The sequence below is a fragment of the Ricinus communis genome, chromosome 2, assembly GCF_019578655.1.
Source record: "Ricinus communis isolate WT05 ecotype wild-type chromosome 2, ASM1957865v1, whole genome shotgun sequence".
Taxonomy (NCBI): Eukaryota; Viridiplantae; Streptophyta; class Magnoliopsida; order Malpighiales; family Euphorbiaceae; genus Ricinus; species Ricinus communis.
The window spans coordinates 3028121-3040947 of NC_063257.1; the positions used below are offsets into that span (position 1 = coordinate 3028121).

Here is a 12827-nt window from a genome sequence, read left to right on the forward strand (position 1 = left end):
AAAATTTTAAAGCTTGTTGCCACTGTCCTATCAAAGAATGAGAGAGAGAGTTCAGTTCCCAGGTAACCTTCTTCAGTTCCAACTTCCGACCTCACACACTTGGTTGGAAGGATATGAGCAAGTGTCAAATTTAATTTTATGTGGTTTTCTATAGTGACCTTGTGGTTTAAACTCTATAAGAATTGTCAAATCACAAATAATTATTTAAAAATTTTTGATATAACAATTTCTTTTTGTAAATTATCTATTTTTGAAAAGATCAATTATACCACAAATTCCAACAGAGATTCTATATAAATAAAGATTAATCGTACTTTAACATCAAATAAATAAGTTATTTTTCGTGAAACAAGCGGAGCTTTAGTTTGACGCTTTTAAAGGCAAAGTCATAAAACCAGCTGAATATTCAATTTAAAGATATATATTAAAACTGAACCAAACTGCCACAAGCATTAGTTATGGTTGAGTTGGACTTAATTAGGTTCCTCAGGGCAGTTCTACCTGTTGTCTAACATTGCGAAAAATCAAGAAATGGTGGAGAGAAAATATCCTTTTCTTGTTTCATGGCATATGGCATAGGGTTTCATGAAATAGGGAAAAATCATAACAATCCGGAGAGAGGGAGAGATCAATTTTTCTAATAACATAGTCTTTTAGTCTCTATTCTTTATTTTGTGATTGCCAAGGCCAGTAGGAAAGGTACTAACTCGAGCCATCTTAACTATTTTACTGCCTTTACTCCAAGACCAAGATTCAGAAGGAGATTTAGGCAAAGGTGGAAGCAGCACAGCCTTCCTGCAGAGACCAAATGGCCATCCCTCACAGTGACAGAACTCCTCAAGTATGGAACGCCTTGGAAAATCTTTTATCTCAAGAACATCACTTAAACTTGAGCAGCGGGAGAAGTTCGTCTTCATAGAAACAAAGGCTTCCTTGCTTAAAGCACTCGAACAACAGGAAAAACAACTTCCGACGGACAGAAATTCCTCTCTTTCATCGTCTTCATCATCGTTGTTTTCATCATCGCCATCATCATCCTTCTGTTGAAAAATCTTTGGAGCCAAGTACAATTCCCCAGTCCTCGGAGAAAACACCCAGGAAAAGCTATCTGTCAGAACAAAAGATCTGTTCCTAGACTTTTCCATTGCACGGCTTCGGATCGCTGAAACAATCAACTGAAGAAACAATCAAACAAAGCAACGCACCCAGAAAACACTCATAGACTGACAAGGAAAGAATGAAAGTAGAACATTAGATAGATGAAGAAGAGTGAGTACTTCCTGCTCATCATCTATGTCACTTGTTGGGTGCTCCTCCTCAGGGCTTGAAATCGAAAGCCGCCTACAGGTACTGCAATTAGAAAAGGCATCCTTGAGAGCTGCAGCAAGGAACTTGCATTTCTTAGGCGGAGTTGGTGGATCTTCATGATGAAAGACACCCATACTGGAGAAGAACAAAATTCGATGGAATTTGCAAATTTAACTGGCTTGATGCACAAATAAATACAGAACCAACATATACAAGTCATACTTTGAGTTGATGTCCAAGTTGACCTGCCTTTGTGATAGTGGCCTTGCAGCTTATTGAATATACAGGCATTTCTCCTTTGGGGTAAAGACAAAGTATTTAAGGAAAAAGAAAGGGGAAGTCGGAGAAGCAATAATAATTGGGTTCTCAAATTCCACCACGGCTTTTCAGTGCTGTCTGATGCTAATTTGCTGGTGAAATTCCCCTTAAATTTGCACATCTGATTCAAATTATAGATTTCGTCGGTTTCACGTATCACTTCAAGCTGAAGTTACGGAGTATTTGGACGTGATACCAAACTGTGAATGCTATTTATCTGAAAAGAAACAACAACAGTGCACCGTCCTAGAAATTTATTACAGGGTAAAAGAATCCTCTTGAAAGTTAATTTAGATTAAAAGAAACAAACAACAAGATCAGGATAGTTCCCTTTTTTTTTTTTACACAGGATGTATATACTAATTGGTCCATCACTCTTTAGCTCTTTCAGATAGTCCTGAAACTCCGAATGCAGATAATAAAGTAGGTATTGGTGCTCTCTCGGACTCGGAGGGAATTAACCTTAAAAACGCAAGATTGGTTGGGATGATTATCCACCTCAATCTGAGTTTTTATATTTTTTTCTAATTTCCTTTTCATTATATTGTGTGGATTATTCAGAGCATGTAACCAAGATATGATGGCAACATTAACTCCTGAACCGTTCCGAAATTAATTGAAAGAGTTCGAAACAGGAAACTATAAAGCTGCAATAAATGTGAGCGAAGGCATTAGATACCAGCTTTAGGTACATCATTTAATGTTCTGTTGTAATTTCCAAACCACAACCATAATTCCTGTCTGCACCCAAAAAGCCCAAAATTCACATTTTTTAGACGATAAATTCAGTGTCGTCCTGAAGAAAGAAAAATAGGGGTTAATATAAGAGCAAAGCAGTTGCGTTACAGCAATGATCCAGAGATTATCAACATAATTCATCCTCTCAAGCTTTACCCTTTTAGGAAAACATAAACTCCGTTTTAAGAAACATAAGCTTCCTTTTAGAGAATATACTTTTGCCAACAGGTTTCACCAATCAGTAAGGAATAGACATTGTCAATGCTGAGAGTCTACAACATCATATTAGCTACATCTGAAAGCTCTGTCATTCATCAAATTGCTCTTTTTAAAGGAAAACTGCCAAATAAAATCCTAGAAAATAGACAATGAAAATGAACATTTGTGGAAAATGAAGGTGCAAGTTCATTATCATTGGTGATAACCATTACTTGACAACCATCAAGTTGAAAGCAATCCTTAATAATATAATTTGACCATGACAAGAAACAAGAAAAGAAAAACATATTGCACAGATAATCCTAAACCAAAAGCAAAAGAGAAGTATGTAAAAACTTTACAACAGACAGCTATAGGAATTAGTCTGTGACAGCAAACATCAGAAAATGTAAAATGTATTTTCATAACCATCGTGTTAATGTTACAAATTTATACACCTTTATGATTCTATACTTCATTCAATTGCTTCCTATAATTGGAACAGTAACTCAGCCTTCAGTGTCTGATCCTGATGCCTAAACCACCAAGCAAAAAGTAAGTGAGCAAACCATGTCACAGGCCGCACCACCAATAACTTCTGAAAAGATTGCTGCACCATCCACTTTCCCTTTTGACTCCTACACAGTACTTTCTTTTTTCTTCTTTTTCTTTTTCTGTCAAAATCCGTCCTACTATTATTACACTCACCCCTCTTACCGAACACCAACCCAGCCATTAAGAGACAAAAACAGGTAGGACAAAAATGTTTGCACCATCATTTGTACGACAGAACATCTGATATTAATTACAAAATGCAGGATGCTTTATACCAAATGATTAAGCAATGCTAGGATAGTCGGTTCTTTAGAGATTATTTGAAACTAGAGTGAAAGCCGACCTCAATCTAAACTAGAAGCATTGATGTTCTCAGAGAACTCTTTTGCAACAACTTTGGCTCACTCATACCTCAGGAAAATGCCATGTTAACTCAGCATTTTGACATATAAACCACAGAAAAATCCAGCATTACAAAATGAAAAAATAATGCCTTAAGCACAAAATCTTAATCTGAGTTTTGTATCAACGACAAAGACAAAATTTTGAATGCAAATAAACCATCTAAAGAAAGATTAACAGGAAAAATGTCACCAAGATGTAGTTGTGAAGCAGCAGATGTAGGCATTTCTATTCTCCTTTTATTCTCTCTTGCCAATATACCATTTGCATCAAAGCATCCCCGATTTTTCTCTTTTTATTCTATCTTGCCAAGATACCATTTGTATCAAAGCATCCCCGATCTTTTTTTTTATGCTCCGAACCTTTCAACTTAGGAACCAGATAAAAGAACAATCATAAGAGTCTACCAATTACAATTTGCATCACTTTGAGAAGTTTACAGCAGCAATTAATTAATCTTGGATTCCACAAAGGTCCGGGATCTAATTTGACAAAAGTGCAAGAACCAGTTGATAACAGCAACAAACCTCTTAATTGAAGAGACATGTATAACCTGAATTTCCTTGTTATACAAATTCGCATGCAACAGTCTATGCATGGTGCAATTTCAATATAAATGAACAAATACTGGTGAAGAGACAATCATGTGGTTGTCCTACTCTTTACAGAGGAAATCCCTTCCTCGACCAGAGCAAGAAGCAGGCATACCAAAATATTTTTGAATCAAGGACATGAGAATCAGCATTATAAATTAAATTAGAGACTAAAGAGTTAAAAAAACAAAGGCTATTAATTACGTACAGTATTTACAGTTTAAAGAAACATGTTTACTGCATTAAGTAATCATCAATTAAAGCTAAGATGTGCAAGTACACCACAAAAAGGATTAAACATACCACTTCCACTACCAAGTCAACCGGGCAATTTCTGGAGTTGCTGTGCTGTTAGAGAAATAAGAGACTGAAGCTTGGCAACAGCAGAGGTCTTATCAGGAGGACATTTCGAAAGTGAAATATTCAAAGACTGAAAAGCCTCATCAAGCTTCCCTGCAGCTAACGCTGCACATCCTGCTCTGTAAGCCTCATCTGCCATCCGCGCATCATATCGAGAAGCTGAACTCCCATTGAGACTTTTAGTCCTTGAGTGGGTTGGAGATTGAGATTGAGGGTCAAGGAGCGCAGTGGCACGGGCGTATTCCAAATTAGTAATGGCTGTGTCAATCTCTGCCATGAGAGCTTCCGGAGTTGGTGGGATTTTCTTGATTCCATCAAATACACTCCACGCGGTTTTCCCTTCCTCGGAGCTCATCTTCCCCACAAGCTACAGACCGCCAGTGTGCCCTAAAAGTAAAGTCTGTGGCAAAGATAAATTGAGAACTATACTATCAGTCAACTACAAGCTTAAAGTACGATCGGTAATAACTGCCTACTTTAGATCCATTCAGATTCAATTATCTGATTACAGTTAAACCTTCTTCTATTAATTACTTGTCATTGCAAATAAATATAATTTTTCAAGGAGCATAACTATCCCACTAAATTAGGACTAAACCAAAATTAATCTTAGCTTTTTAATTAGCATTTATTAGGTTTATATGAGTGATAAGGTCTCGACTGACTTCGTTTCTCCTTTCCCATGCTTGATCAAGAATTATTTAAAAATAAAATTAAAACTAAATCTTTTTCTAAAAAAGAGCTTACCTTAAATTGCGTTTCTTGATTTCGTAGCCTAAGCTTTTGCAATTAGAAAAATCTTTAGCAGCTCAGTGATTAAATACGAATCAACCACAAATGCACCCAAGATAATAAACGCTGTATAGGATAAAAAATTGATCAAAGCTGCAAGCTTTCCCGGATTTTATGCTTCCATCTGTTTTTTCACTTTGAGTAGTTTTGTAATTATTGCTAGCAGTCAAGACGAAAGGGCCTTTCGCTTGTCCTAGTAAAGCCCAGCCCGTCAAATGAATATTTATCAGTCTGCTTAAATTACAGAGTTCATAGTGATTGTTCGGCTGCTATATACTTTGATTTGTCATGAATTAAGAAGGTTGCCAAGGTCAAAATCAAATTGTAATCTTGTAGCAGTTATGCGAAAGCAATATCATTAGCCCAAATTGCCAAAACATAATGAAAATGAAAAAATTACAGATTGTCATCAATTTGAAGCTTCATATCAGCATTAATTAACAGACGAACTTGTAAAGAACAAGAACCGCAAGGAAGAAGAACTGAAGCTGGGGAAACATCTGTTGTTTCAAATGATATCTTATTTTCATCCCTCAACAATATATACCCCATTTTCCCCAACTCTAAAGAATCAACAGAGAAATAGTCGCCACAGCGACACTGGTAAAAGAGCTCCAATGCTTCTCCTCCATCTTCAATCATCATATCCTCTAAGCTGACATCTTCAGCAACTCCTGAATCTTTTCTCAAAGCTCGCAGCTCGTTATCATAAATTGCGCGTGATCTTGCATCGCCAAGGACTTTCCAAGCTTTCTGCACTTTCAAAAATCTATCTCCTAACTCATCTTGAGGATCAGATGTCCGATGCGCGCTCTGCAGTTTATCAGGATGATGATTAAGAAGGGATAATCTGTAGCTTGTACGGATTTCTTCATAGCTCGCATCTTCTTTTACAGATAGAATGTCATAGTGAGTTTCTTGGACGGAGATCTTGCAATGAAGCATAATTTGGATACTGCTTTTTATTAGAAAAGATTCTCTGCAAAATGCACGAATTAGATCTTATTAAATATTATTCATTTAAATTGCAAAGATTATATTCAATTGAATTCTATTGGGTAAATTCCAATGTTCGGAAATATCATAATTTCTAGAATTCAATTATTTCAATTTATAAAAATTTAAAAAGAAAAAAAGGGAAGTATTTTGAAAGAAATGAAATCAAACCACCAATGACATGAATTTGCAAAAATTCAATTTAATTGCAAGAATTCTTGCAAATCCTAATAAGAAAGCTTTGGTTTTTAACGCTCTAATCAGTCTTAGATGACGATAATGATAATAAGAGCAAGAAAATTGCAGCTGCCGCACTATCATCTCCGTGACAAATACTTAAATACTGCAGAAGTTAAAACTGATACGTAAGGGTTCTGTGCCAAGATGAAATTCTGCCCAAGTAATTTACTAATTGTGCAAGTAAACGAAAGACTGGAAGCAAAAGAACAAAATGAAAATATAATTCATATAACTTTAATTCAAAACCCTAATATATACACAACCAAGTAAAAAAAGAGTAAAATGGGAATAAAAACTGCACCAGTTCTTTTGCTTGAGCTTGCTGCCGACTTTGAAAGAACAGTGCTTCTTCTTAATTGCCTATTTTGATACCAGGCTACCGAATGATGCCGTTTTTTTCTTTTTTCCAAAGGCAGAGAGATATTAGAAAGAGCCAAAAGAGGCTAAGGAACATTTTAAAGCCTTCCCAACAATACTCATGTTCCGAACGATGTCGTTGAATAATAGAATGGTAAGACTCATGTTCTGACGTTGCCGTGCTGGTGGTGGCCGGGGGATTTCACTATTCTTCGTTAGACTGAGAGTGGACCAACAACTAGGGTCGAGGCCCAAATCTTTAACATACTGGACCCTGCTTTTATTTATTTATATATATATATATATATATATATATATATATATATTCTTCTGTATATATGGCATTCATGTGAATTACACTTCATGAATACTGAAATTTTCAAACTGAAAAATTCAAATTTAAACTGACCTCACTGCATTATAGAGACAACTTCACTATCACAACCAAAACTTGTCATTTGAGGCAATTTACCCTCCAATTCTCAAGAGAGAGGGAGGAAGAGGATTAATTGCAATGGGAGAGAATGAATTTGCAACGTGCAGTTCTTAATTGTTCATAAATTTTCAATTCATTACAAGAAATCAATTATCTCATCCCTCGCATGACCAATAGATCTTCTCATGCTAATACGTAATGAAAGTCCTTCATGTTAACTGTAAAAGTGATGACCTTGCCAAGGCACCGGGTTTTTCCCAACTCTAGGATCACCAGTGCCAAGACTGCCACACCAATTGTTACAAAAATGCTTCTGAAAAATCCTCAACTATTCTCTTTCCCCAGAACCCTAATGAGAAAAGGAAAAGAAATGGCGAATGGATTTCAAAATCCGCCATATCCAGATGTAAGCAATGCCTAATCAGAGATATCAGTACAGCCAGCTTCACATCTTTGTAAAACCTCCAGATGGTGGACCTTGCAGCTCAAGTTACTTCAACATTAACCATCATTTGGGTTGGTAAAATCCAATCATGCGCTAACAACCCCAGAGACCCAGGGAACAACCAGTGGTGCATTTGGGTGGGAGTTTCTATATGATTCAGAATACTTGTCCTTGAAATTCAATCTTGGTGTTTCAGCCTGCACTTCGAAAAATTAAAAATCAATGTAGGTTTGGTTTAAATTTAAATGACAATTAGGTTACTTGGAGAGAGTCATTTCTCACATATTTTAGCCAGCATTCCTGGTTTTTATGTTGATAGATATCTGGTGAATAGCATCCTGTCTCAGATGGGCAAAAGACCCATATATTGCATTTCTTTTCACCTGGCTTTGCATGTTTTGCCTGGTCTAAGCAAGCTTGACAACAGTCAGCTGCACTTTCTTTATGGTGGGTAAGCCCCCATCTGACAGCAGCACCATCATAATCAGTATGAAGCTCAGCATGGCATTCAGGTGGAACTGGCCTGCCAGGTAGAATTTCTTCCTCTGCAAAGTAGTACATGCAATTGATTATTTTGTATTTCGCAAATAAATGGAAGTGGTGATCAGGCCATAGACGTGCAGAGAAAGTTAAAAGTGCAAGATCCTCTAAACTTGCTCCTAACTTAGGCATAAGAGGCACACAGACTATACAAACGAGACATTAACCAACAAAAAGGTAGAATATTTACCAGTCTCTTCTTCACCCTCAGGCTTATCATCATGCTCCTCGTTAATGATTTCAGTAGGTATCCATAGGCCCATGTTCTCTGACAGCACAGCCCAGTCAGACTCCAAGGCTCTTACTAGCATTGCTACATAATAGTCATTCACATTAGTGAGGACCAAAAATTTTACGAAACAAATATCCAAACATCCAAATGCTCACCATAAGGATTAGGGATCAAAAGTAATCTGTTTAAGGTTTCGTATAGAGAACAAACAAACTAAAGTGCCACAAAACCACAGGCTTTGAAAGAAAAAGAAAAAGGTTTTATACCAGCTTCATCTTGAAGAATAGTTGAATTCAGTCCCCCGGCTCCGTAGGTTAATTGTTTGACTTCTTGCAGTTTTTCTTTGCGCCAACTTTCAACAGCTTCTGTTATTAGAAACAAGAACCAAAAGAATAAGATAAAGAAAATGCTAACATTATGCCAACACCTAACATTATCCAAAAGCGTGGAGAAAACAATGACACTACACTCCTGAAATAGATAGCTTTAACCTGGTACATAATCTAAAGCTGAATAGAGAAAATATGAATTCCTAGTGATTCACAGTGCTTCTGGGGATACTATAGCAGACATGTAAATAAGCACTTCTTGATGGCAGTAGTTCTGCAGTTAGTTAATGATAATTAGAAGCTACAGGAACCAAATAGACCGGTGACATTATTAGTACATAATCATCCCGGTCATGCCCTTAGACTCCATGAAGCATCGGTCCATCACTTGAGATGTTCATAGGATTGCATTAGCATATTTGCAGTACCATTTGATCACATTGTAGAAATTTTACCAATGTTTGGGATGTTTGAAAATGCAAGCTTTCAATTCCAATAAATTCTATTTAGTCAATTCTCGCGTTTGGAAAAATTATGGTTGCTAGAATTCAACTCTTTCAGCTTAAATAAAAAAGACACCTACAAGGCATTTTGAAGAAATGAAATCCTGCCATAAAAGACATGATTTTACATGAATTTAATTAAACAAGGCCTATCAGAATCCACGCACACTTAAAAATGGAGACAGAGAGAGAGGGAGGATAAGGGCTGTTAAGGAGTTCCAAAAATGACCAACTGGTTTTTACATGCACGCAAATGGCAACATAGGGATAAAAATGCAGCCTGCTACTAATTTCTAACTCAGAGCAGAGAATAATTCAGAGACCAACAGGTACTGCCAACTTAAGCATCTATTAGGAAAAGGGAAGGTCATTGAAATCTAGGTTTCTGCAAAAGATCATAAAAAGAACACAATCAACAATGTTATTACCATGCACTTATTATACAGCCAACTAGCTGAGGTTTGAGGTTAGTTAAGTTGAATAGATGTACTATGTATAAGATTTTGCATATTCTAACAACGCGACAATCTTTTTCTAGCATGATAAATAAGAAATTGGTTAGGTAAAGTGGTGAAAGGCCTCAAATTAACGATATATGCTCCTCGTCATAATCTTTTCATAAGAACATGCAGACTTACAACTAGATATGGTAGTGAAATAGTACAATAACATGTCATTTTCATGGAAATCAGTAGCAGAAATACTAATAAACCTATTGTGAAAACAAGCATGCTAATTTGATATCTAATATGAACTCAACTGTTGGCTTCTCGCCCCAATGTTTTAAGTGCTAGATGAAAAAACATGCAACGGAAATGAACATGTTGCCTGCTGGAAAATAATTATATTGAATTTGACATTATAATGGTAAAGCTATATCACCTGGCAACTGAGGCTCTACCAAAGCTTAGTTCTATTGAGTCCTATGATTTCCCATGCTCAATTATTACAGTCAGCTAAACATAATCGTTTAATAAATTGCTTTACATTGCAAATTAAGTAACACATGAAACAACAAGATCAAAAACACAGATGAATAGAAAATGAATCAACCAACCTCGCTGCTCCTTAATATTCGCATTAGCATCTAAACTCCTCAACCGCAGCAAAAGTTCATCAGTTATTCTCTGTTTAACATCCACTGGCAATTCAACTACCTTCTCATCTCTCTTGAGCTCCTCCTTTAGCTCCTTTACCTTTAATAAAACAAAAGCCTAATTGTTAAAAAAATAAAAAAAATAAAAAACTAATAGCTCGAACACAAAATAAGACGCGGATAAATATATATATATATATATATATATATATATATATATATATATATATCATTACCAATTGAACAAGCTGTAGAGGTTCTTTAGTTTTTCGAATCCGAATTGATTCCTCCATCTTACTAATCTGATCTAGTGTGTACTTTGCAACTGAAACAACAATCAAAAACAAAATAACATTTCCCAAAATCAAATTCGAAACGACTAAATTAAATTAACTTAAAATTAGAGAGTCGGGTAGGAGTGTTACCGTTATTAAACTCATGATTAGAGTATATGTAGAGTGAGGCATAAAGAGAGCGAAGAACGTAAAGAGCAACGACAATGTTAATAGAACAAACCATTAGAGTTGTTCTTTTGTACGAGCATCCCCATTTTACCCCTCTCGCCATCTCCAACTCCACCTCATCCCTCCATTTCTCCTTTTCTCTCAATTGAATCCAAACTAATAAATTCAATTAAAAACAAAAACTTCCTTTACTTTAGCAGATAAAAAACCTAGATCCCGGGAATGAAGAAATGGTACAGGTTGCGTTGTTGTTCTTCAGTTTTTTTTTCATCGAAACCTTTTGTAATTGTAATCATGTGAAACGAACAGTAAAGTGTCTTTCCTGCCTTTTTTTTTTTTTGTTCTTGGGTTAATGTGGTTTAATTAATTATATATGACATAACTATCACTATTTTCTGTTGCTAATGTGAACTGAATCATTATAAATATATTGTTCTTAAAATTCGGTCCGTGCTATTTTACGCCTTTTGGTTTTTAGCTGTAGTGAATTAGGTGTGGTTAGTTTGGATTATCATATGAGCTCTTTTCGAAACGTGTGATTAGTGATTTCGGCAGGTTTCGTTGTTGTGGTTAAAGGGCGTGATTTATATGTTGTCTTATTTAGTTAAAGAGTTCATTCTAACGTGCGCCTGAGGGGGTTAGCCTGGGCAAGTGCGGCAAACTAACGCTGCGTTTATAGATTTTAGCGGAGTCACAAATTGAGAAAGAAAATCGGGTTTCTGTTTAATGGCAGAGCAGTTAAAAGATTAAAAGAAAAAAACAGGGGGTGAAATGGTAAAAAATTGTTATTAAAATCTTTTTTTTTTTTTTTTTTTATGTATTTGTTAGAAAGGGTTTAAAATGATTACAGATGAGGTGTTACATAATTGTACTCTTTAAATAAATATGTTTATATCATACCACTGATGTTTTGCTTTTTTGTACACATGAATGACAATGAAATAATTAGGTTGCTAACAAGTGTGATTTAGACGATTAGTTTTATTTTGATAATGTTTCCCTATTTTTATTAATAGTTAGGGAAATTGTCTGGTAACAATAGGACTCTTTTATCATGAGGTTGAGATTAAATGGAATATAATCTATTTATTGTACATACGAGTGTAAAATCATATGGATTTGTATAATGCACAACCCCACCACCATTTTCTTATCTTTTAAAAATAAATTCATCTCAAATAAATATTGAATAATAAAATATAAAACGGGTATTTAAAATTTGAATTGTTATATTTTAAGTTTCAAAAACATATACTAATTGAAAAAACCCTATTGAGCACTTGTACTTGGGAGACTATTGCAGAATAAAAGAAATCTTCGTTTAATATTTAATAAAATAAAAGTAATATCAATCATATATTAGTATGTGATGCAACTAAACACAAATTGGTAATTAGAACCAACAATACACTAACTTTTTTTTTCTCTAAAAAAACTATACACGAAATAAAAATAAAAAACTATTAATTTAGAAAAATTATACAAATATTAGTCATAGCTACACTTTAGAATATTTTTTTCGGATGTATTCATCAATGATGCTGCAGTATGCAAAGAATAGACTGTAATAGTAGATATTAGTGATTGTTTTCATAGCCGCTGATAAACTCGTAATCTGATTTAAATGTAGTAAAAAATATACATTCCGCTATTAGTGATAAGATAGGAATAATTTTAAATCAATTCGCTATCTAAAATATTTATATACTTATAAATATAAATAAATGAATATATTTGTTAAAAAAATATTAAAGAATTATTTAAATTTATACTTTATTTCTTCAATTATATTAATTAAAGATATGTTAAATATTATTTAAATGCGACCCAATACGTGCTCCAATTTAAACCGGTGGGAATGGGAAAGCGAAACCTGCCCCAATTTACCCTATTACGATTCCTACTCCTATGTAACAACCATCGTT

At 35.0% G+C, this 12827-nt stretch overlaps 4 protein-coding genes across 5 annotated transcripts; all 4 read right to left on the bottom strand.

The window, feature by feature from the left end:
- Positions 1–386: 386 nt before the first annotated feature.
- Positions 387–1836, bottom strand: LOC8278901. Its single transcript, XM_002510202.4, has 3 exons — positions 1531–1836; positions 1278–1443; positions 387–1175 (listed from the first exon to the last, which is right to left on the bottom strand). Exons 2-3 carry the CDS (start codon positions 1440–1442, stop codon positions 654–656), a joined length of 687 nt encoding a protein of 228 aa, XP_002510248.1. The 5' UTR covers position 1443; positions 1531–1836; the 3' UTR covers positions 387–653.
- Positions 1837–4251: 2415 nt separating this feature from the next.
- LOC8278900 lies at positions 4252–5409 on the bottom strand. Of its 2 annotated transcripts, none has more exons than XM_048370677.1 (2): positions 5220–5409; positions 4252–4895 (listed from the first exon to the last, which is right to left on the bottom strand). In XM_048370677.1, the coding sequence occupies exon 2, from the start codon at positions 4825–4827 to the stop codon at positions 4432–4434; it is 396 nt and encodes a 131-aa protein (XP_048226634.1). In that variant the 5' UTR covers positions 4828–4895; positions 5220–5409; the 3' UTR covers positions 4252–4431. The 2 variants fall into 2 exon arrangements, with proteins under 2 accessions (XP_048226634.1, XP_015573765.1); XM_015718279.3 differs by having other exon boundaries at positions 4416–4872; positions 5220–5406.
- A 194-nt stretch (positions 5410–5603) lies between these two features.
- LOC8278899 (DPH4 homolog) lies at positions 5604–7127 on the bottom strand. The gene is made up of 2 exons (XM_002510200.4): positions 6802–7127; positions 5604–6243 (listed from the first exon to the last, which is right to left on the bottom strand). Exon 2 carries the CDS (start codon positions 6207–6209, stop codon positions 5661–5663), a length of 549 nt encoding a protein of 182 aa, XP_002510246.2. The 5' UTR covers positions 6210–6243; positions 6802–7127; the 3' UTR covers positions 5604–5660.
- A 255-nt stretch (positions 7128–7382) lies between these two features.
- On the bottom strand, positions 7383–11307 carry LOC8278898. Its single transcript, XM_002510199.4, has 7 exons — positions 10864–11307; positions 10675–10763; positions 10400–10538; positions 8777–8875; positions 8469–8591; positions 8021–8283; positions 7383–7935 (listed from the first exon to the last, which is right to left on the bottom strand). The coding sequence occupies exons 1-7, from the start codon at positions 11003–11005 to the stop codon at positions 7825–7827; spliced, it is 966 nt and encodes a 321-aa protein (XP_002510245.1). The 5' UTR covers positions 11006–11307; the 3' UTR covers positions 7383–7824.
- Positions 11308–12827: the final 1520 nt, after the last annotated feature.